Consider the following 25,045-nt stretch of genomic DNA (forward strand, 5'->3'; position numbering starts at 1 on the left):
TCACTCTTATCAACTCCTTTCTTGCTTCTAGTCTAATTTCAAGAGTCTCTAGTTTCCTTACCTTTTGGCAATAGCCATTCTAGTTTCTTTTTTGATATACATACTTATCTATTTCTATTTTGTTATATTTCTTTGAGAGAGTCTCACTTGTTTATTTACTTTCATCAAGTTCTTATCCTTGATACCTAACAACTTTTAATATAATCTTAGCTATCAATGCAAACATCTTTTGATCAATATCTTCTTTCTCTATTAAGAAGTTTCTATCTTTTGAAAGAAGCAATTTCAAATTGATTCTTTCAAATTTCAACATAATTAGCTATTACAAAGGCCATTTAAAGCTTTATAAGGTTCAAAAAGCTTCTCAAAAAATTGTATAAGTTATAAAATATTTTTAAATTTAAATTATTTTTAAAAATTATTATAATCATATATTAAATATAAACTACTAGTATATCTATCTTGCATCTTAAGATTTTTGACAATATTTTTTTTTATAAATATTATCAACCTAATTTATTTCTATTTTTTTTTTTTTGTATACATCTACTACTATTTATTTAACAAATATACAAACTTATATAAGCTTAGTTATATATATAAAAAAAATAATATTTAATAGTATCATTATTTGACCATTTATCATCTATAATAAATTCATGATATTTTTTGCCAATTTTATGAACATTTTGGAGAGTATTATAATTAAGAAGGATATTTCTTCATTAGTAAAATTTAATACTACTTGAAAGCTAAAAGACTTCTAAATGAATTCATTTATTTTTTGAGCTTAAAAGTCATTATATATTAAGTCTGAATATTAGACCTAATATTTCACAAATCTTACACTTCTATCTTAATTTTCAAAAACGACATGATAAAAATTACGGTACTCTAAAAACATATTAGATATTTTTACTTTTTACTTTTTTGTCTCATTTTGTCTTTTTTTTCTTTTTATCTCTTCTTGTCTTTAAGATTTTATTGCACTCATCTGAAAACTATTGAGACAAATAGTCACGTAGTAAAATAAATAAATTAATGTAAGTCCTTTTAATAAGTGAGTTCACATAAAAAGTTAAAGATAAAATTAATAAAAGATAATGACATTTTAAACATGCACACAAAAAAAACTCTTTAAATATTTTAATTAAGCATTGAATTTATTTTGAAATAATGTTGGGCTAAAATTTATTTTTATATTTAAAAAATAATTATTACCAAAAACAATACTGATTAAAAAAAAAAAAAAAAAAAAAAAAAATCTTATATGTATATGATAAATAATTCAGTTTCTGGTTTTTATCTAGTAAGATTTAATTTAGTAGAGAATTTATACCATATGGAACATTTATGGGATTTACAAAAAGTTAATTTAGGTTTTGTTATAGAAATTATTTTAAAAACGTTTATCAAGTCTAATTTACAAAGGTTTTGGAATATATTCATAGCTTAACTTGAAACTATATTTTAATAAAAACAATAAGACTTAAAGGGTAACATGATTTTTATATTACAATAATGTCGAGTTATTTCAACTTTAGAATCTTCTACCTACATAATCCAAAAAGCATTGTTGCATACGAAAAATAAAATCATCCAAAAAACCACAATAAGTCTTGCATAGAGGATGAGAGCAAGACTTTACATATCTGCATTTTAAAAGTTCAATAGCTATTATCTGGTGCTTGTTAAGTAATAAACGCATAGATAAATTCACACTTGTGTGGTACCAACAAGTGCAAATCTTGAAATCAATACAAAAAAAAAAAACAAAAAAAAACAAAAAAAAAAAGTAGGAGCTTCAACTACAGGAATATGTTAGAGAAAGCTTCCACAGAAAATCAAGAGTGACAGTTTTGAAGGGAATAAGAAAGGAAGCCACATGTTCTAAAATTCATTTCATGCTTACAAACTTACATCCAAAGTCAAGGTAGTGAAAGCCATCTCCACACTAGGAATCTGCAAAATCGTTGTAGAAAAACCGTAAAAGCAGTCCATCTCAGAGAGAACTATAAATGGGCAGTGCAAATTGCCTTATCAGTCAGGATTACTGAATGCCTTGCGCACAGATTTTAACTCTGGAATCAGCAACAAACGCCCAAGCATCAAAAGAGATCCAGTGAAAAAATTCTGCTAACTTTGAGAATTGGAATGTGTGTTTCTAAGAACAAACTTTTGAGAGGGCCTCTCACCTTGATTGATCAGTTGATAGACAACAGTGACCTGTTCTTCACGGTCTTCCTTCTCGCTCCATAGAATGCAGGTAAAGGTGGAATGGCAGGGGGGCGTATTGAGGGTGAGTTCGATTTCTCAAGTGATGTCTCAGTCTCAACAGAGTGAGCAGGAATTTTTACTGCCGTCTTCTTGGCTGCTATGAACCGTCCTGTCGGTGATCTTGCGAAGAATTGTCCCACGTTCAGCTTACTAGAAGCTCGGTTGGGTTCGTCATTGACTAACCTTGCTTTGCCCACCTCTGTCCCTGTAGAGTTGGGGTTTGGCGTGCATGCTAACTTCTCCTGGGTCAAAATATCAACAGCAAGAATGTCCCTCTTCATGGTTAATAAAGCCTGGCTGGCAACCTCATCAAGCCCTGCAAGGTCATCGTCATCACTTTTGGAAAGTTCTGGTTCGGGAGTCGAAGGACTGTGCACATCATGCATTGTGTAATCCTTTCTTGGTGCTTCTGAGGCCGCCGGCTTTGTTTTTCGACTTTTCCGTGATTTCCCTGTAAAGCTGTCACCATGATGTTTTCTGGCTTTAGCACATCGAGCTCTCTTCCTTTCATTTAAAAAGCTGTGGTGTTCACAAAGCGTGTGACCCTCCATGGCCATCATGGGGCACTGCCATTTCGAGGAGTCATTGCTCCCATCCTTCCTGGCACACCTAATACCATCTTGTACTCCAGTTTCTGCTATGATTCTGGCTTGCATGGCCTTCAGAGAGCCTGGGATAGCGCCCCTAAATCGGATGTTCCGTTGAATTTGCAAGTCTTCATCCCCTGTCCTGGACTTCCTGCTCTTGAAAGATCGATTTGGCACAGATTTGGATTTGGCATGTGTTGGCCCTGCCCTGTCCAGATCTGATTCGGTGGATTCTGTCGGCATAGATGGGCTCGGAGCAACAAGTCCACCACTGTCCTCATGTTGCTGTTTTTGAAAGTCTGTTGCAGACTCACAAAGATTCGTCTCAAATGTCTTCTGGAATGCTTTCCTCCGAGTCTGTACACCTGCACAAACCCGCACGTTGACAGAATTCGACAACATGTGCATCCCTTCGTGGACAAATTTGGAGGGCACTCACCAACGATCTAAAAAGTATCAATCATTGTTGTTTTGCATGAGTATTACGTTTCTTACTATGAGCAACAATACTCGCAGGGACCCTCTACATATGATGAATAAGGGGAAAAATACAAACATGTTTCGCACCAGGGCTTTCACAGAACTGCTTTCTCTTGGATGATCTCTTTGAAGACGGTTGAACAAGAAATTCGCACAGGAGATATCGTCCCTTCACTTCTTCAAAATAAGGACCATTTTTCAAGTGAGCTTTCACTTGCTCCCTCCAATTGTGCGCTAACCTGGGCAACGATGTCTGAGTTGCAAAACTGGAAAATAGACCCCGCAATGACATGCCCTCCCGGCCAGCTGCCAGCAGCTGCAAGTAGAGTGAGTGCAGCAATGATCCTTCTGGTTCCATTGACGGATGATCGCCGTCTTCATTGCTAATGCAGGGTATGGCTGATCTTGGTAAGTTTGCGTTTCGAGCTATTTCTGGAGAACGAAAGTTGGTCTTCTTCTGTGAGTTGAGTAACTGATCATTAACACACAGATCTATCTGCATGTGAACATATGAATCGTCACATCAGTTGAATGTCTTATTAGGAAGTAAGACATTTTCTTAGAGATTTACCCACAAACTTCCTGACTAAAACGGAGTGACGACGCATCTATGTGGGCATCAGTGCTAGCAGGAACGGCCGTTGATCTTTAACTATGTCTTTTAGTCATGTAAGCACAAAAGCCTTCATCCTGATTTCACTTAAAAGACAAGCTATTCTGCATCTTCCTAATCAGAAATTCAACAGATCAAATATGCAATCATTTCATGTGTTAGTTCTGAAGCTAGGTCAGGATTCACAGGATCGTGACCGCAACTGGCCTTCAAGAAGTCATAGAGTAGAAAACTATAAGAATTCTCTGGCATAAGTTACAAATTCAGAATATTAGGGTTTCTCAAACTACATCCATCAGTTCCGTTGGCTCTGTCAGGAATTTGCCATGAGAAGCGAAAATCCAAGAAACAAGGAAGGTCTCTTGATCCAAGGCACATTTACTTGTCATAGTAAACAAAAGCATGATTTAATCAACATTCTCGTCCAAGTACATTTAGGACAAGAAAAGACCGTCTGAAAATAGACTACTCTAATGAGGGGAACCCCGACCAACTACATCAGGTCATCGTACTCGAAAGCATTGTTTGTCATGGCAGATTCACCTTGGGAATTGCAGCAATTTTGTCTTCACCTGGGGTATTTTCCTCAGATTGAATTGGAGTTACGCCATCTCTCCCGTCTCGAATGCCATTCCTTCGCACATAATGTCTTGAGGGATTACCATCGTCATCTTCTTCTTCTTCATCATCTTGCATGTAGCTTCCTGAATACAATGCTCGGTCACACTGGTGCATCTGATCGACATTCGTAAACTCTCTGTCCATGGATGGACTTGAAGATAGGCCATGTACCAAGGCCTCCTGTGCCTTTTCTACAAAGTTGAGGCGTTCAGATCTGCAAATCAATGTGTCACTCTGTCTTCTTCCTGGCAGCTTGCACTTGTACTGGTCCTGCACTTTGGTCCATGGTACCCACTCAGGAATATCCTGGACATGCCGTTGCTGCAACTGGCCAGATTGCATCACCTCTGACATCCTTGATATATCAATCGCATCAAGGTCAGATATGGCGTGGTCGATGATTCGCGGTGCCATAGCGCTCACGACTAATTGTTCTCTGAAGTCCATCACTCCGGCTATCTCCGAGAAAGATGTTCCCCCATTACGCACCTCCAAATCTACACGCTTGTTGCAGCCTCCGTCTTGAAAAACGCATGGTAGAAAAGAATCTCGACATGCAGGTAACTGCCGAGATAGCTTTCTGATCCTCATTTTCTTCGAATGCTCCCTAGAGAAATTCGAAAACCCTCTAGTGCTCATGCAACAAGTCAAATAAGAAGTTCAACAATACCCTAAATATAGCGGTTTTTCCACAGCAAGATCATAGTCGCTGTGAATCAGAACGTGTACAATATCTACACATTGCGCGCTACACAGTCTTATAGCCCCAAGAATGCACGTCAGGAGGATATCACTATCGTCACGACACACACGAGTACAGCTTGAGACTCGACCCTTGAATTTATAACTTTTCGATTAGATCATCTGAATCTTTCCGCATCTCAAGGTCTGATAATCTCAGGAACGGGTTTAGAATCTGAGGATGATGCGCGAGACAAGCCCGAGTGGCTGTGAAAGAATCTGAACCAAACTTTGCTATGACTTCACAAGCACTCATAATGTCTTACCTATTTCTTGGGCGGTCACGTGATAACTTCGCTCGAGACGGAGAAAGAACACCATCGACCTGTGATTAGGGGCAGAAATTGTTGCAAGTCACGAATGCAACTAGGCAGATAGCGCTGTGAACCTTCCTCATGCTTGACTTAAGGATGGTTCAAGACCGGAAAAAAAATTGCAAAATTATGAAGCACCAAGAACATGATTGAGGGTTTATCAACTGTGATAGCGGAGGTACCAATGCCGGATCCTCCTCACCACACAGGGTATCTGGCAGACTCACACCCGAGCTTCGTCGCACACAAGATTATCAGCTGCGCAATGTGGTACACCTCCTTGCATGTGCTTGACCTGCCTACAGTGGCCAACGTACGGGTGTGCAGCAGAACCTGAGCGACAAAGAGGTTAACTTAGCGGCAAAGGCATGGACGAAGGAAAGGGGAGGCCACAAACGAAAAGCGAGCAAATTATAAAGATTCGCAACGTCGGAGGCGCAAATCAACCCCTCACAAATGGTCTCCCCTTACACACCCTAGCCTTCAATCTCGCACAGAACAGATCTTGGCGCCACTTGCGGCTAACCCAATGAACCTGGAAAGCGTCGTCGGGAGCGAGGTAGACGACCAACAGACAGACAACTGCAAAGAAGGCCCAAATTTAGTCCCACAAGGGTTTCACGTCAGACGAGGAATGTGATCCTGTTTTAAACAGCCTCGCAACAAGGATAAGGTAATATTGAAGTCTCTGAGCCTCTCCCAACCTCAAGATGGAGTGCAACCATCGATAATACATTGATGTTGCCGAGTTCAATTATCACATTATGCAACGCAAATAAGGGCATCATCACTGCAGTCATTGCAGATGCATTTGGATGCAACCCAATAGCAAGTCACACTCAAGATTCTTGGCTCCCTCAACCTACATTCATGGGATGGATGGCATTGCGGTGACTGCATGGGCGCCAGGCGAACGAACCTTAATCAGCGATGGCCACGCCCTCCCTTCACTCTCCGCATCTCTCTGAGCATTCCTCGACCAACAAAATACATGCACTTTCTCAGGGTTTGCCCCGTTATCTGAGCCGTGCCGCTGCAAGTCGGACACAAAAGTAATCGCTCAGGTGACGCAAATCATGGGCCATTCCCCGATCCGCTGTGACAGTTCTGAAGGGGTGATTCCAGGGAAATTATTTCGGATGTGTGACTCAGTGATGCTTTTGAACGTTATTCAATCTAAGTTTATGTGCTTGCCACACAAGAAGACAATCTGATAAAGAAGATTCCAGAAAAACTGATGGTTACGCTATCAAGAGTAAAGCCCCAAAGCATTTGAGGATGGACCATACGCGTTTCTGCTTAACATTCGTTCTGTTTCAGGCTGCCGTGCTGTCCCGCAAGTTGGCGGCAGCCAGGTTCAACTGACGATTGATCACCGTCAGAATTGACGTAACGCAGAGATTCCATCCCCAACCAATTCCTTCTCAAGGCATTTGGCGTTGCAGACGTTACTGAATGCGACATTCGTGCGAGGAGTGTTTGGACTTTTAGAGTGCCCTCTCAGTGCTCCGAAAGCTTTGCTTCGCAAGGATGGCTCCCGCAATCGATCAAAAAAAAAATTCCGGATATGTCGCAGAGAGCGTATGGAAAGGGTAAGATTTGCTTCACCTCGAAGACTAGCTGAAATTCCCAGTAATTTGGATCATATAAAGTGACTTTCACTGACTTGCACAAAACGAATCGTCTCAGTGTCATGTCGGCAGAGAGAAATCATTCGTCTGGCCTCGACTGCAACTGCTTAGCACAGCGCCTTTTAGCTTTCCTGCCATTCCGCAGAAGTAGACACATGTGTACGACGGGGCATTGATTTTTCTATCTCCACTCATGGTGCCTCGTTCTGACACACCTACGTCTGCAATTAACCTCGCAGGATCATTACTGCAAAACAAAGCAAGAATCGCCGAATCCACCCCAACTCAATGAGCTCAGTAATAGCTCCGTGAAATGGGCCAACACCGCAATCTGAGCTGAATCCCATTCCAACGCATCTCGACCACTATAACATTGTTGCATGTGGCTCCTGCGCAACATCACAACCCAGACAGTGGCCTGTATCATCGGCGGTGGTCCACACCGACGGCTGCAGGATCCAGCTAAAACAAAATACCACATATCATGCTTCGTTTAATTCGAATTCCGGCTATGCTTGCAGCATATGGATCCATGAGTCCATTCTCAGCGTTGTCTGTTTACAGAGAGTTCTTGATTCAACAGTTCAGTGGATGGTAGTTGTCGAAGAATCACACAGATGAAGATTTAGAATTACTTGTTTAATTGATCGTCTTCTCGGCTTGATTCTGCACGAGACTAGATTTCTGGAGCTTTTTGCAAACAAATCCATGACTCGGTGCTTGCAAATGTCGATGAGGGGACGAGATGGTGTCAATTTTACTGTGGACTACAAGTGTAGTGATCGGAGATCGAACCTTCGTTATAGCTACTAAAAAAGCTTCAAAGAGTGCAACTCCATTTATAGCTACTATACAAACTTATTTTTTGAAGCCCATTTAGAAAATTCCTTTTTAAGAACTCAAGATTATTACTTGATTAGAGCTTTACAATTAGTTGTCAAAAAATCATGTCTGCTCTACTAGTTTTTTGTAATTGTTATCTCAAATAATTATTTTCTGAAAGTGATAATTATTGAATTATGTTTTATTGAAAGAAAAAAAATATAATACTTTTTATAAAATTTTATTAAAGAAAATTTTAAATTGTATGCTAGCTAGTTAGATAAATAAGTATGCTTACAAATACAAAATTAATACTTCACATGCAAATAAACCTCATTAGTCCTTAAGATGGATTATTTTAGCTTTTGTTTGTTTTTGATGATTTCAAACTAAGTCAAGGAACTTTGAACAAATATGAGAGTAAAAGTAAAATAAATTATTTTTTAATAGCAATGGGATTTTTCTTTTCTTATGTTTGCAATTTAAAATAACATAATCATAACCTTGAATGTAAAACATATATATATATATATATATATATATATTTTTATTATTATTTATTTATTTATTTATGTTAAAAAATTTTAAAAAATAAATGAATCTTTTTGGATTTTAAATTTTAATTTACATTGAAGTTGAATCATTTATAGTGTCATTTAACAAATGTACTACAATGGATACAATAAAATTTAATTTATCTTAAATTATTATTGCATTGTTCATATTTTTTTATGATAGTGGTAGAAAAAGATTATACAATTTTAATTAATTATTTAATAAATTTTAGTTGTAAAGACTATTTTTTGGAATTTATATACATATGGCAATTCTAAATTCTACAAATTTATTAAACAATTGAATATGGCATAAATCATTATTGATTCAAGCTACAAGCACACCCTAAGTTGCTACACACACACCTCATATTATTACATGCACACCAAAAAAATGTAGAGATTTGTAATTAGTTAGATATTTTTATGTGGATCCTACCACCTGATACAACTATGGGAGATTTGGGGAAGGTGGAAACTTCCCTTTTGGTAGTCTCGTTGACTATTCGACAAGCCAATATAAGGGGCAACACTCCTTATGGAGGTCTCTAGGTCAAAGCCCTTGGAAGTAAATTTAAAATCTACACCTTGTACTTGTGGTTTTTATGCTGATTTTCATTGCACCACACCTTTTGCTAGTTGTATGTGTTTACAAATGTAGTATAATCCACTTATTGGTTAAAAAATTTATATTGATTTCTTATTAAATTGCTAAATTATTAACAACATCAACATGGAGCACAAAACATATATATATATATATATATATATATATATAAGCTCTTGCAAATATACATGTATATGTTGAATAGTGATACAATCTATCTAATGTTTACAATTTTCAACATGACTAAGTTTTCTACACTAAAAAAGTGTGGACTTTTCTATCAGAGTGTTGCTCCATATAAGTACTCAAACTTCATCTTAGACATGCCAAAAGAGCAACAACCATCACTTGCAAGATGATAGATGATGAGTAAGAACCTCCTTGTGATTCAAGTCAAATTATGTGTTCAATAACAAATAGCCTCTTCTGCATCTATTGATGAACAACATCTTATCCATATTCATTGCAACAAATAAAATGATAGAAAGAGATTTACAAACAAACAATGAATCAAAAATTGATAGATTCCAAAGTTATTACTTAGATGATTGATATTTGGCAATTGAGGACCTTTTTGCATGGTTTGGTTGCGACAAGCAATATTTGTAGTCATTGTTAGTTGATTGGGCTTTATTGAAGGTCCAAGTGCCAATCTTTTATAGCTAAGGATGTATGCTTAAAATTGTTTATTGAAACTGCCATGAAAATTAGTATGATATTGTAAATTATTGAAATAAATATGGAGCAAGAATTCTCTTTTAATAAAGTTATCCATGAACTAGAGATCTTTGCTTCCATAAAATACTGCCAATACAAGGTGTAGATTTCAAATTTATTTTTGAGGGTGCTATCCTAAAAGCCCTCCCAAGAAGCGTTGTTCCTTGAGCTTGCCTAATAACTAGTCAATAAGACCACTAGAGGAGAGATTGCTACTTTCCTTAACTCCTCCATAGTTGTATCAAGTAGCAAGATCTATATAAAAGTACCTAGTCAATTACAAGCCTCCACGTATTTTGGATGCACATATAGCAATATGAGGTGTATATGTGTATGTAGCAACTTTAGGTGAGCTTATAGCCAAAGTCATCAATATTAATATGCATAAGTTGCAATTATTGTATTATTGTCAATTTATTTAATGGAAGTTACATTCAAAAAAAAACTTAGCATCATCTCTTCTATTCAATGTGCATAGAATCTTCATACAAAAAGTTATAAACTAAAATTTTGATAATTTTATGACTATTAAAAAATTTGAAAAATCTATTTTTTGAATAAATGAAGTACATGCTGCATGATAGTTATAAAGCAAAAATACTTTGCTATTTTCTCATGAACAAAGCTTATAGAATTTGTATCAAGACAATTATTCTTATTAAATTCAATCTCTATAGCATAACTAAATAAAGTTCTTGTACTATCACAAGCATATTTGCATGGCTAATAGATGAATAAAAACTCTAAAATCTCTCTTCCAAAATACTGAAAAAAACACATATTATAACATACGACAGTTTGAAACCATAATCAGTGTTGAAAATGCTCAAAGCAAAAAAAACATATATATATATATATATATATACATACATATAGAGAGAACTGTTAATGCTATATTCTCAATTGATATCACTACATGTCACATAATCTCCTGATAGACAACTAGCTAAAAATGTGTCTCTTTCATTTGTGCATTTTTTCTTTTCTTTGGTTTAAGACAAGGTGGTGGTTGAAAGGAATAGAGTGAATATATTATAAAAAAACATGTTGTGAGCTCTCATCTAAAAAAACTAAATATTTGCCTCATTAATTATTTGATTTTTTTTATATATTTGGTTGTAAAAAAAACATCAAAAAACAAATTATTGTTTTTATTCTATTTTTGAATCAATATTGGGTTTAGATATTGGACTACTAAACACACCCTAAATGTAAAAATGCACTTTTTAGTCAATTTAAGTAGTAATATCAATTGGGGATGTAGCATTAACAATTTTCTCTATATATACACACATGTATACTTTGTATTATGATGATGAAATCAAGCTTGCAGTCATATCACAAAAGGTATGAAGCACAGAAGTTAGAAGGTGTACAATTTTAGCATTGAAAGGTTGCAGCTGGTGCGTAGGTTGACATGGTGATCTGCAAGTTTTAACTGCGTCTTGAACTTTTAAGATCAATGGTCTCGACTGGTTGATTTCCCTCCAAGTGGGTGCAAACTGATGTGATTTCTACTGCAATGTCCATTTCTCATCTTCAAATAGGTTCGCTGTGGGCAACACCAGAAAGACTGTAGCTTACATATCTGAGACATATATTTGGTCTGTGCATACGAGCTTGTTCCAATAAACATTGCCAAAGCTATTGTTAAACAGAATCGCAATCAAACTTGCAAGAAAATGTTCCATCGCCTAGACTTGGCAGGCCCCACACCCACATGAATGCTCTGCTATTCGGCATTCCAGACAGCCAAATAAAGCACACAGATCGCCCTCACAAGTTGTGAGGGTTTCGAATTGTGGCACAAGGGCTATTACACTCTTCCTTTGGTTCCTTCACGCAAGAGAGAGAGAGAGAGAGAGAGAGAGAGTACCAGGCCTTGCAGACAAGGAACATCACTTGGTGCAGTTGAATCTGTTGAGCTCCTTATAATTCATTTCCAAACACCAACCTCAATCAGACATATTAAATTCTTTTGCACATTGCCTCCACAATGTTCGATTGGTGGCTTCAAATTGTGTGAAGTTCCCATGAAGTATATGGAAGACAAGTGACTGATTGGTGTATGACCTAGAGACCAGACAACGCGGTTCTGTTGTTGCAGAGGCAGTTGTTCAACTGCAATAGCAATTTTATGCTTTGCAAGACATTTAAAACTTAGGCTCTTAGCCCTCAAGAATTGCCAGATCAGGCACTTGGATTGCAATCTGTCTGTGCATCTCTCTTGGTTTAGCTTCCGAGTTCACCACCTCAAACTTCCACACAAACTTCTACCAGCACACAACCATGTCGCCTTCTTAGCATATTTTCTAAGCATGTTTCCACTTGCATGTGCAGACCCACAGTGACTAGATACTATTTTGCTATACGACATGCCGATACATAATCATGGAGTCTTTGAATTTGGTTTTCTCTGTAAAACACTGGCGAAAACAATTTCAACACTGGCTAGAGGATTGTACAAGATTGGTTGGAAATGAAAGTTGTCTTTTGAGACTTTCAGTGGCAACTGAACCATTACATAGATAAGATAAAGTCATGGAGTTTTATACGACAGTTTTAGTATAAAATAATACTTTAAAAAAATGAAGTTTAACTTTCATCTCAATTAAAATCATACGTTTAATGTCTGCATATTTAATTATTGTACATGTTTTATTATTAGAATTTTTGTCTCTTTTAAAATAAATAGATTAATTAAGATTATTTTCTCTCTTAATTTAATTTATAGTAATAATTGATTTTATTCTAATGTGAGTTTTGGTAATATTTGAAAGGTGTTCATTTTATACTTAAGTAAATAAAATAAAATATAAAATATATATATATATATATATATTATATTGGATTTTGTTTTAAATAAATCAATAGTTTTTTTAAAAAATATATTCATTAATTACAATCTTAGTTTTTTATCAAAATTTTAAAAAGAAACTAATTATTTTGAACTTTATATATATATATATATATATATATATATATATGTATATATATATATTTATAATTTAACACCTTTATAAATACTATTATCTTAAAGTTTTGCTCCTAAATTTTAAAAAAAACTAAAAACTAAAAACTAAATTTATTGTCTTTTAATCTAAGTCTCTGATAAACCAAAACTCATATATAAAAAGAGTATTGCTAATGCTACAAAACTTTTTATTGTCACCACAATTTATGATCTACTTCACATATTTCTTTAGTTTTCTTATCTCAAACTACAAATTTTTTAAAATTTCCAGAATGTTCTTTTCTTTTAAATTGTATAAAAGTTGAAATAAACATAAAAGATTGTCTATTTTATAAATCTGATTAAAGTTTTACAATTTTAAGAACAATTAATTAACAAGAATGCTAAAAACTGTAAGTTTAATCTGTTTATATTTCCTGATGCAATATTTACTTATAAAATAGATCAGGAAAATAAAATAAATATATTAGTTGTTCTAAACTTAATGCATGAATTCTACTTACTTAAATAGTTATATTTGTTATTGAGAAATTTTTATGATAAATATAACATCCATATACATGCATTAACAAATACTTCTGAAAATTTTACCAAAATTTGATAAACAACATTATCAAATCCTTTGTAAATTTAAGCACAAAAAATTAAATTTTCACACACACACACACACACACATATATATATATATATATATATATATATATATATAGATATATATATATATATATAGATATATAATCATTTTAAAACTAATTTCTATTCTTTTAACAAGTTATTCATACTTATATGTTTTTAATTCTCATAAAAAATGACTATTTGCCATACAAATTTTAAATGAATTTTGAGTTTAAAATTTTGATATAATTGGTGTATAAATATATAAGAATTTTTTTACTATATTAATCTAAAAAGATCTATGCTTTCTTTTAAATTTAAGAATAAATAAAAATAAATCTTTATAATTGATTTTTCACCACCAAGTTGTAATATAGAAAATAAGCTTAAAATAAAAACATTTGTAACATTTGTGTTTGCAATATTAAAAAAATTAATGTTCTACATTTATCAAATTTTATTTTTAGGTAAAAATAGATACTACTTATTTCTAAATAAAATTTATTTTTAATGAATATAAATATTTTTTTAAATAACTAATTTTTGTGCCTTTACAATAAGTTTTCAATAAAATCAATTTCATATTACATATATATATATATATATATATATATATATATGTGTGTGTGTGTGTGTGTGTGTGTGTATGTGTGTGTATATATTAAAATACTAATTCTTCAAAATTATATATTTTTAATATATCATTAAATTATATTATTTAAAAAATATTAATAATTAAAATTAAATGTTTTACTTTTTAGAGTTTAAAAGTTCACTTTTTTTTCTTTTTACTAATAAAAATTTTTAAATCATATATTTTTTTATAGATGTGTTTTCATCTTCATACACAACTTCATGTTAAAAAAACCACCAATGTGTAAACACAAAATTGTAAAGCATAAGTTTTTTTATTGTAATAAATTTATCATTGTGCTTTTGATTGTTATCTTAGTTGAAGAAGAAAAGAAAAAAATTAATTTATTATGGATCTTTTGTAGCAACAAGGATTGTTGTTATTTAAAAAGATTTATGGATTCTTCAAATCCATCAAAATTATTATTGCTTTGTTGACATTATTGAACAATTGCAAAAAGATTTATCTCTTTTCTTTCATTTCTTATCTCCTCCTCCTTTCATTTTTTTGTTCTTATTGAGCTTTTAGAGTTTTGGTTTAGACTTGTGAATGCGAGGCAAAATATTGCCACTTGATTCAATTAGTATTGACTAGAATTTGTCTAGGAAATTAAGTTTAATTATAAATTCAATAAAAAAATGTAGTGATGTATTGAATAATTTATTAAAAAATATTAATTGAATTTTTTATTTGTATATTTATTTATTTACTAGCATTTATAAATTTAGCATCTAATGTAATCTATATATATATATATATATATATATATATATATATACATATATATATTATCTATCTAACATCTATTGTAAAATAAAGTAACAATACATCTAATTTATGTATTATTATAATTTTACTAAAGGATTTTTAATATCTCTAACATTCTAAAGTATCCTCTCTAATTTTAATGATTAAATTCTCCATTGGCTTTATAATTACTTTTATCATTTCATTATAATGAATCTATATAACCAACATTCCTAATTATATATATACTAAATATATACTATGTTAAATTGTCTTTTGTACTACTTGTACTCTTTATTTTTATATAAATTTTATAATATATTTATATATACATACATTACATTCTAACAAACCGTACATACATATATATATATGCATGTATATATGTATATGTGTGTATGTGTGTATGTATGTATGTATATATATATATTAATTAGAAGGCAATGTTGTCAATTTCTAGGAGCTACCAAAGCATACAATATTTCTTTTTTTTTCTTTCAAATAAGGCATACATAACTTATGTATTGTACATTTGTCACAAATGCTAGTATATACACATATATGTGTATTTGTTTATATTTGTGTTTACTTTTGAATGATTCAAATTCTTATACAATCTCTTTAAAAACACTGAAATCTCAGTAGATTTAACTCCAAGACTGTAAGTACAATTCACACACATCATTAAGTGCATCACTTTATTCAAAGAACCCAAAATAAATGAAGCGTAATCAAATTAACGTCGGTCCACGTGTGATCATCCTCCAGAATCAAAACGTCGATCCATCCATCCGTCCATGCGGAAACGACAAACCCCACCTCGAGAGGAAGATGCGTGGAAGGTGAGCAGGAGAATCAGCCAAATTTGTAAATCCTAACGGCATGGCACCAGCTGGGAGCGGGCTCCACCACCTTGCACAGTAAGCGATTTTCGGCCGACTCCCACCCCGATTTTGAACACGACCGCTTCATTCCACGGGGATGATGGTGATGCCCTCAATTCTTCTTCCTGCTCCTCCTCCTACTCCTCTTCTGCGTGCCCACAGGATCCATCGATGGGCTGGTCAGAACATCTGGCCACCGTTTCCACTCTGAGTAAGGGCAGGTTACGATATGCTTTTTGCTGAATCAGCACCCTGGACATCATCGCAAGTTAGGACCCGGATCTGGACTGTCTGTGCTTGTGTGTATCTAGGGTATTATTAGAATAATGGGATTTGTCATGTGCATAGTAGTTTGGTTCGTTACAAGATCTTTCTCGGCGGGCGGTGGGGTTTATTGAGTTGCAGAGTTGACGGTTTAGAGGGTGATTAAGTGCGTAATCTTCTGATTCAGTGTATTTTGCTCCATATCGTTTCATGTAGGTGCGGTTGTTACCAGTGTGTAGGGGTTTTGGTTATAGACCTTCAACTCGCTGCACGAACGTAGAGTGTCGTGCCCTTCTGCTAGTGCTGCTTCGATTTCGTGCTCTTACCTATCACGGAATTTTTCTGGGTCTTTTCATGCATGTTGGGTGTCGATTGGTAATGCATGTTTTTACTGATCACTGGGTTGAACTTTGTAATCCCTGTCGTGATCCTCCACCAACCGATGTAGTGCACTGCATGTTCTTGTCAGAATCAGGTGTAATTGATCGTCTTCCTGGTCATTCAACTATTGTGATTTTTTTCTTTTTTTTTTCTTCTGTTTTTTTTTTTTTTTTTTTTTTTTTTTTTGTCAAAACCTGTGTGAATAAGATGCAGGAGAAACATGACTGAAAATAATGACTGTGTGATCGCCGTGGGTAATGCGTTGTCAAGTGAGTTATCAGAATCCGATCGAACGTGGGCCTTTTGTATCTGTATCTGCTTAGTCGGAAATATCAACACCCGGATTCATTAGTCAATCTGTGTTCAAATTTAGTACACGGTTTAAAACCATGACATGAGTTGTTGATGATCCCAGGTGTGAAGTTAGAGTCAGCTGTTCGAGTATAACATGAAACTATAGAGAGCGTCGAGTAGCTTCCAAGAGTGCCGAAACTGGTCAGCTCGAGTCCAGCCATCTGCAGTTGGGGGATCAGACCTGGAACCTCAACGACAGGGACGCTACGTTGTTGATGCAGTACTCTAATTGTCAACAGCAGTTGGCTGATTGATCTCCTGAACCACCTCGTCCTTCTGTGCTCTAGACTGCAAGAAGTTAGGCCAGAAAAGGGTTAGATGGAAATAATAAGTACGGTCAACTCATAAGCAATGGATTCTGTCACGCAAACCCTCTTCAGTTCGTACAGAACCCTAATTGTCAACATTTAGGTGCTGTGTAGGGATTTGATAGCGATACTGGTCCAGAAGTGCTGTACATTGAATTACGTAGCGTGCAAGATATCGATACCGGTAGTATCTTGTGCGCAGCAGACCCATGCTTTACTGGGTCATATGTAATTATCGCCTTTGACGTTTCATTCTTCGGAAGGTGGAGATTGTAGAGGGTGCGTGGTGGGTCTTTGTTTTCGGTTTTGATGCATGATTTTGCCGTATGACGCATCTGTCATGCCCTCAGCTGCAGAAGTAGTCCAAATTGAGCGGTTGCTGGACAAGGGACATGGATTGGCTCCCATTCAACCCATGTCCTGTCCTAAAGAGGACTCGATGGCACGAAATAGGTACTCCTCAGCTGAGACTCCCAAGAGCAATCTGGAAGAGCTCAATGGTCCTATACTCTTTTTTACGAAAATACAGTCGAGTTTTGTATTTTCATCATGGATTATTTCCAGCAGAAAGGTATAATCAATCATCGCAAGCAATCTTAAACCCACTTGTGCGAGAAATGGTACGTGACCGTACTTTGAAAGATGTTTTCAATACTGGCTTCTTTTTCAGTGGGCCGCGCAAGGGTTTAGTACACCTACTGTGGTAGGAGTTGGGCTTTATCGTGCTGATCGTGACAAAAGTGGCTGCCTGGTCTATAAATCATCCAGTAGGCGCTGGCACATGCAGAGCTTGATGGCGTAGTGCCTGTCCACCACAAGCGAATGATGAGACTCTCACGAGATAAAAGTATTCTCCAACTGCCTCTACCGGCCCACAGTAGGAAATTGGAGCCCTCTAGTACTCATATCGTGAGCTTTCGGACATCTCTTTCAAGTCCCACCTTCATCCTTCACCTTTAGAGTCTTGCAGCAGCTGGCTCTTGCTCTTTTTTTCTTTTTCAGTTTCAATTTTTAACTTTCAACAGTCAGGGAAAGTTCGATCTGTTTGAAAGGATTTGTCAGGCTTCCTCACGCCGAACCAGCCTCGTTTTCAAGTTGACAGGGCCGAGCTATGTGCTATCACGGGTACTAGTCAGTTCGAGGACGTGGAGCCATTTCATGAAAAACTACACCTTGTCGATAACAGTTGAATACTCACCATAAACAAACCATTGCTCTGACATCTGCTCGATAGTTGGTAATCTGAGAGGTCCAGTGGATAAGTCCTCCGCGGTGTATGGGTCATTCATCGTCCGTTGCACCAGATCTCCCGGCCGACATGAGATTGTCGAGAGAGTGAACCTTAAACAATGCAGGGTGACAGTGTTTGGAACCCTCACAATTCTACAAATGTTATCATGTCCAGATTGTGTTCACGATGTTGTAAGAGCTGCAAGAGACATTTCAAAATACAGAAACATCCTACGATCCAATCACACTGCCGTAGATGGTACATTTCTTGGGCCAATGTTGCAACAAATCTTGAGTACTTGCACGGAGATACTGCGGCACATCAATTCGAGTTTGAAGACGTCTCTAATGTGCACTCCGAAGTGTCACCAATCAAAACTTTGGAGTTCAGAGTAGAGCTTCACTGACAATGTTCCGCACTCTATTGCTGCTAACAATTTTTAAGCTAGTTCAACAGTGTTGAATGGTTGCCACATGCAGATTTGGATGCTTCACGTGAACAGACCAAGAGTGACACCTCTTTTAAAAAAGCAGCCATACCATCATCCATATTCGAACCCCCTACGAAGGTCACAATTGCTTTAGTCGATTACGTTTGAGGACTAGCTGCCATTGGAAGGTTGTGCATTGAGGGGGTTTGCGTCACTTAATTGACTCTACGCCACTAAATACTGTTTCGGTGAACTGATCTTCGAAACATCCATGTCTATCAAGTACGTAGTGACTAGCAATTTTCGGTAGACCCCACAACGTAAACCCATGAAAACCGTAGCTTCAAATCCCTAGACTCCTAAACAATACCCCGTTGAGCTAGCTCTTCGTAAGAAATGCCAGTTTGATAAATTCAGTATCATCCCTGCTCCAATTTTTCCAACGTGTTGTCTGTTACTAATTGCCGATTGAATAACGAGCCGCTGATGTTGTGCATCGTAACCGTCGAGTAGTCTCATATTCTGAGTCGATTTCACTCATTCCACGGAAACTGACCACAACAAATACAAGAGTAGATGTAAAAAAGTCAATCTGTTCACTATAACAAATCACATCAACGGATGCGCCGGCCACATTCAGAAACATAGAAACTAGTCCATGAGAAAAATAGATGATCCTTTGCCTGGTATATTATAGAGAGAAAACTGCACGAATAAAGCACTAGGGCTACAATCTGACTGCTGAAAGCGGTTATAGCAGACTGAGATACAAAAGTGGACAGCCCAATCCAACAAGCAAAAATGTTAGAAAGTTCTAAAGACAAATGGCTACAAAGCTATTAGAGGCCTGTTCTTCATGGATTTCCTTCTCACCCCGTAAAGCATGGGCAATGGAGGGATGGAGGGGGGGCGTATTAAAGGCACGCTCTGCTTCATCACCGACTTTCCCGGCGCAACTGATACCACAGCAGTCTTCTCCACAGTCTTCTTAGCAGCATGATACATTCTGGGCTTGCGCGTGCTTCGGGATTGTCGACTAGTGTCTGCAATGAACTTAAATACTGCCTTTCTTCCCTCGGTGTCAGAATATATATCCTCGGTAGACTGGGCGTTGTTGCTTTCTACCAGAGATCCGTTCGAGGGAGCATCACTTCTAGTTCTCAAAATCCGATCAGTGGAACTAATGTTGCTCTTGTTCACAATAGTTGGGGCGGAAACGACGTCAATCTGGGTACCGCATTCTCCATTGTTTAAGGAATTTCCTGCTGATATGTTCAGAACTTGCAACTCGCTCAGTACAGAACTCCTGCGTGCATTTCTTTCCAACTTGGTGTCCCGCAGGGGTCGTTTCCCTTCGGCATGTCGTTTCGCCTTTCTGTAGCGGGCCTTCTTCCTCTCACTCAAAAAATTGTGGTGCTTACACAAGGATTTACCTTCCATGGCCATCATAGGACACTGCCACTTAGAATGACTGTTGCTGCCATCCTTTCTTGAGCATCTGACTCCATTCTGAACGCCTTGCTCGGCTACAATCCTAGCCTGCATCGCCTTCAACGACCCTGGAACAGCTCCTGTGATGTAACGGACGTTACTTTGCTGGGGGCCTTCGTCATGAACTGGAATTTTTCTCTTCTTGAACCCACGGATGGACGCAGATTCTGGCTCCGTGTCCATTGGTGTGCCCGTGTGGAAATCTGATCTCGACGCAGTTGACAATTCGTCTGAGCTTCGATTCTCACCAATTTCATCAGTTTTCTGTGTCTTCTGAAATTTCCCGACTGACTCATTTAGCACCGCCTCAATCGTCCTTTCGTAAGCTTTTCTTCGGGTCTGTACCCCTGTTGTCCAGAAAAGCACAGCAACAAACAATGAGTGATCTCGGTAGCAATGCCCAAATACAACAGCAAGAGCATGTGGCTTCTACGGCAATGACTTTTTACAAAAGTCCGATTATAAAACTAGTGATCGCGATGTACACCTTCACGCTCGATGTTGACAACTGAGGGATCTAGACTTGATAGCGCAGTGTCGCAGTCGCCTTGATTGATCTTAGCATCTGCAGAAACCAATTTGCTGGAAGCTTTAGGTTCCTCATTGAGATCAAATAAGTCCACCGAGTGATCATTAGCACCAGCCTTCGAGGTCTCTGGAGCTTGGTGAGGCGGATCACAGAGAATGTAGCGAGTCTTCGCTCCTGATCTAAAGTACGGATTACTTTTAAGGTGCTCCTTGACATGCTCCCTCCAGTTCCTCCCAAGGCTGGAGAATCGTGTTTGTGTCGCAAAGCTAGCAAAAATCTCCTTCAAAGTCATACCTTCCTTGTCAGCAGCTAAGAGCTGCAAATAAAGACAATGTAGCAATGACCCTTCAGGTTCCTGTGATGGATGGCCACATTGCCCATTTGAACAAGAATGTTCACCTCTGCTGAGGTTGCATCTCCGCTGCGTGATCTGTGAGCATACACAAGTTAAAATTTCCCAACCACTCCTGAAATAAGGTTGCATAGGAATCATAGCTGGACTGGCACATCACAGCCCAACCGAAACTCTCAGCACCTACAATCGACACCGTGAGAAGGACCTCATGAAAGAATCACTAATCCACTGCAGAATGATCTTTTGATGCGTTATCACTGAACCTCATGGACTGCTCCCAGGCTACAAAAGTCATGGAAATTTACCACCTGCACTATGAATTTCACTACTAAATTGTAAATATTTGTCGGAGTGACAGGTTCAAAACATGCTGCATTGTATTAACACTGCCATGGCAACGTCAAAAACCTCTTAACGTAGACCGTTTCCTGATCAGTACAGCACATGCTGCTTATTTCCACAATAAAACTCCTGTGGTCTACTTGTTGGAATTGTAAATGTATACTGATTAGTAACTTCAGTGTTTTCGAGCTAGCTGCCCACCTCTAATGTATATGGGAGTTTTCGGGAATGAAAACAATCACATCAAGATTATAGAACTCAGTTCACTCTTGTTCTCTCAGCATCGCATCTGACTTGGAAGTTTCTACGATTGCGAAGATAGTGAGAGATACGTGAACACAGTGAGGAAATCTGCGAAAGGTCATGAACTTCCCATAAGACTAGATAAAGTCTCTCAATAGCTATGACTATCTACAATACATAGGTTCCATGCTGGAGGGGTAAACTTCTACTGATCTCTGTGGAACCCAGAGGGTCATGGCTAAAAACTGGCACGTTGCTGCATTGTCATTTCCATTATGTAATCTCGAATGCTAAGGATAATGTGCCGAAATAGCTCCAAGGGAAAGATACTCAGGAAGAAGCAAAAGTCCATAGTCCAAATGAGAAGAGGGAAGAACTTGACATTTGCTAAACTTGGACTGTGCACCCCAGAATTCATGCCCAGCATGCCTGGATTGAGCGGTCATTTATACAACAGTCAACAAGCTACCACTTGTGTAGACCCACCGGTGGCCTGGACTGCCAATCCGACATACGAGGTTTCGTCAGCTGGTTCCAATACAAATTAGGTCATCATGATGTATTTCACGGAGTAATTCATCACCATAACCGTACCTTTGTAGCGTGGGAGGCAACAACCGCATTCCCGTTGCAGTAACCGTTTTCACCCCGCAACACCAATGTGCCAGCACCTGCACTTCGTAGACTCCGCCGTGCATACTTCCTCCTAGTATTCAAGTGATCCTGCCCAAGTGTCCAGCCCTCCCAAGATTCCGAGTTGGAATATTCCAAAGACTCATGCGTCTGATCACGTTCTAAGGAAGAACCTTGCGCTCTCATTTCTGCCTGATTCAGCGAATTATTAACAGGATATTGAACATGATCCAGTGCTCCCCCTTGCGAAGCTGACGTCGACCGAGCGCCTGCCTGCTTCCTCGGCGGACTAGAATCACCGAAAAGAGACTTCCCCAGTAGTAATCTACCCCCTTTCTCAGTCTCCAAAGTAATATGCCGAGAAAACTTGTTTCCCTCCGAAGTCTCTAGCGATGAAGGCCCTCCAGCTGATTCTGGTTCCACAGCCTTCTGAACTTGCTTTCTGATCTTCATGCCTTAACAATCCAAAGGAGCAACTGGGAAAACGGACACTTATGCTCCAGAGCGAAGTGAGACAACCAGAGGAGCTGGCCAGGCAGATTGGTGCAGCTTCGAACGCATGACGCCTGTGATGAGGCGGGGCGGTGGCATTGGACGTGCAATGCAGTGATGTCGCCGGCCTCCTGAGTTATGGCGTCGCTGCGTTATTACCATACGATAGGTGGGGCCCATGAAAACAATCTAAGAACGGATAGTTGCGGTAAAAGCTGCTAACACTGGATACAGGCCGGGGTGCAACACACTAAGTTTGCATATTTTCCTAGTACAGCTCATCCAAGCATTCGAATCGAGCAAGACAACTACGAGATATATCATCACTCTCAGTTCATTGAAACAAGAGACATAATCTGAGGAATTAAGAAGGCAAACCTAAAATGGACCAAAATAGCCTTCAGACGTGACTGGGATATTATGTCAGAGCACTGTCTGACCTTGCAACCACGTTGTGCATCATGCAAACGGGACCAAAAAGCGCTAAGATCCAGTAAGTCGAAACGCGATGAGACACAAGTAAACAAGCAAGCAATAGCGCTACGTAGAGTCACTGTGGTCTAATTCCTTCATACTACGACGAGAGCGAAGAAGAATCCGCGCTACAGAAGCAGAGAACCAAGAGCTCAGAGCCACCTCATCATGGACGACCCGAGCCCAAGGCATCAGTACCAGCCTGCGAAACACCAACACAGTTCTAAACCGGCAAGGTAGGGTTCCAGAACCGCCCACAGAGAATACTCCAGGAACAAAACTTGAAGACCCTGCGCAATCGAAATATCAGATGATCAGACCCTCAATTGGAATGTTCCCAGAAAGCTTCTGTAGCGGTAGTAATAGCACTATTACACACAACCAAGCGGATACGTGTTGCAGACAGAAAGCCTCGAGCGCAGCAGCAGCCCAAGCACCGGAAACCCCAAAAGGGCGAAGACGGGAACCTGGACCCTGCACTGAACTGAGGGCAAAAGGGTCTAGAAATCGGCATATATCCCGATGAGGGGATGCAGTAGTGACTCAACGCAAAGCCAAGCAGACGGCAGGCAACAAGCTGATGATGATGATAGGGGGACCCCAGGAGCCATCATCTATCCTATGCAATCCCGATTGCATGCCCCGCTCCGTGAATTTCTAGATCCAAACCCAGACAACGCCCATCGCCGATGCCCAAGCCAAGCCCAGGACCAGGACCAGGCAGGCAATCTGCGGCCACACAGGGAGGAGGGCCCCGCCCCGCCCAGCTATCGCCCGACCGTCGCCATTAATTACCAGTTATTCTCCCTCAGTAGCTAACAATCTAGGGCTCAGGTACTACACGATCGTAGCAGTTGACGTCGAAGCCTCTCTCTCTCTCTCTGCACACAGCCTGAAACACACACTGAAGGAAAAACAATAATATATATATATATATATATGACTGGAAAAAGAAAAAGCTGAGCGAAGGAAGAAAGAAGGGTAATAATGTATTGGTCATCCAGAAGCGGCTCTTTTCTTGAGCAGTGCACACACACTCTTGGTTCATGTGTGATGATTGTTGTGCTTGTGCCCTTGTTGTTCATCTAACTATTTAGTTACACACAATTTGAGGATTATATCTGTTTAAAAGTTGTCTTTTGATAGTGTTAGGGTTTGGATTTTTTTAATTTTTTTGGCTTTTGTTGCAGATTTTGAATTGTGGTCATGAATGGTATGGACCATTGATTGATTGATTAAGTAATGCATTTCTCTCTGAGTTCTTGAAGAAGAGTGTCAATTATGTGTTTACAATTTTTTTCTTTTGAGATAAGTGTTGTTGTTAATAGTGATAATAAGCAGCCGAGGAGTTATGTATAATGTGTGTATAATTGAAGTTTTATATTTTTAGTTATGTGTAATTGAAGTTTTATATTTTTACTATTCATATTGGTTGTCAATGTATTTTTTCGTAATAAGTAATGCTTTGATTTAAAAGTGAATTTTTGCTTTTAGTGTTTAGTTGTCTTTGGACTACAACTAGAATTGTGCCAAATTTTCTAGTTTAATTCTTTAAAATGGTTTGTGGCTATTGAATACCCTACAGTTAGATCTCTTAAACCACTTCTATACATATAAATTCAAAATATTTATACAAAAACTTTTTTATTCACGAAAATTAAACCAAGTTGTAATTGGTGTCTATAAAGAATAAAATAGCA

General features: G+C 37.7%; 2 protein-coding genes across 14 annotated transcripts; both read right to left on the bottom strand.

Annotated features, from left to right (window-relative positions):
• Positions 1-1,869: 1,869 nt before the first annotated feature.
• Positions 1,870-7,141, bottom strand: LOC112292064 (uncharacterized). 10 transcript variants are annotated; one of them, XM_090256319.1, is made up of 8 exons: positions 6,553-7,139; positions 6,109-6,215; positions 5,816-5,966; positions 5,586-5,644; positions 4,501-5,185; positions 3,432-3,840; positions 2,196-3,229; positions 1,870-2,081 (listed from the first exon to the last, which is right to left on the bottom strand). In XM_090256319.1, exons 5-7 carry the CDS (start codon positions 5,167-5,169, stop codon positions 2,205-2,207), a joined length of 2,103 nt encoding a protein of 700 aa, XP_090112445.1. In that variant the 5' UTR covers positions 5,170-5,185; positions 5,586-5,644; positions 5,816-5,966; positions 6,109-6,215; positions 6,553-7,139; the 3' UTR covers positions 1,870-2,081; positions 2,196-2,204. The 10 variants fall into 10 exon arrangements, with proteins under 10 accessions (XP_090112445.1, XP_090112443.1, XP_090112442.1 ...); XM_090256317.1 differs by having other exon boundaries at positions 4,501-5,206; positions 6,553-7,137; XM_090256316.1 differs by having other exon boundaries at positions 5,586-5,966.
• Positions 7,142-18,851: 11,710 nt separating this feature from the next.
• On the bottom strand, positions 18,852-24,015 carry LOC112292628 (uncharacterized). 4 transcript variants are annotated; one of them, XM_024541295.3, is made up of 4 exons: positions 22,341-23,959; positions 20,765-21,236; positions 19,660-20,624; positions 18,852-19,337 (listed from the first exon to the last, which is right to left on the bottom strand). In XM_024541295.3, exons 1-4 carry the CDS (start codon positions 22,830-22,832, stop codon positions 19,320-19,322), a joined length of 1,947 nt encoding a protein of 648 aa, XP_024397063.1. In that variant the 5' UTR covers positions 22,833-23,959; the 3' UTR covers positions 18,852-19,319. The 4 variants fall into 4 exon arrangements, with proteins under 4 accessions (XP_024397063.1, XP_024397061.1, XP_024397062.1 ...); XM_024541293.3 differs by lacking the exon at positions 18,852-19,337 and having other exon boundaries at positions 19,446-20,624; positions 22,341-23,635; positions 23,813-23,998; XM_024541294.3 differs by lacking the exon at positions 18,852-19,337 and having other exon boundaries at positions 19,446-20,624; positions 22,341-23,002; positions 23,312-23,991.
• Positions 24,016-25,045: the final 1,030 nt, after the last annotated feature.

Source organism: Physcomitrium patens, chromosome 15 (assembly GCF_059467195.1).
Source record: "Physcomitrium patens ecotype Gransden chromosome 15, ASM5946719v1, whole genome shotgun sequence".
Taxonomy (NCBI): Eukaryota; Viridiplantae; Streptophyta; class Bryopsida; order Funariales; family Funariaceae; genus Physcomitrium; species Physcomitrium patens.

Excerpts from the sequence above, each read along its gene's own strand:
- LOC112292064 (XM_090256314.1), bottom strand. The coding sequence starts at position 5,217 with ATGAGCACTAGAGGGTTTTCGAATTTCTCTAGGGAGCATTCGAAGAAA. Across the intron at positions 3,841-4,500 it reads AAATTGCTGCAATTCCCAAG|ATAGATCTGTGTGTTAATGA; the intron begins GTGAATCTGCCA and ends GTTCACATGCAG. Across the intron at positions 3,230-3,431 it reads GCAGTTCTGTGAAAGCCCTG|GTGTACAGACTCGGAGGAAA; the intron begins GTGCGAAACATG and ends GGGTTTGTGCAG.
- LOC112292628 (XM_024541292.3), bottom strand. The coding sequence starts at position 22,832 with ATGAAGATCAGAAAGCAAGTTCAGAAGGCTGTGGAACCAGAATCAGCT. Across the intron at positions 21,237-22,340 it reads TTGCCTCCCACGCTACAAAG|ATCACGCAGCGGAGATGCAA; the intron begins GTACGGTTATGG and ends GTATGCTCACAG. Across the intron at positions 20,625-20,764 it reads TGTCAACATCGAGCGTGAAG|GGGTACAGACCCGAAGAAAA; the intron begins GTGTACATCGCG and ends TCTGGACAACAG.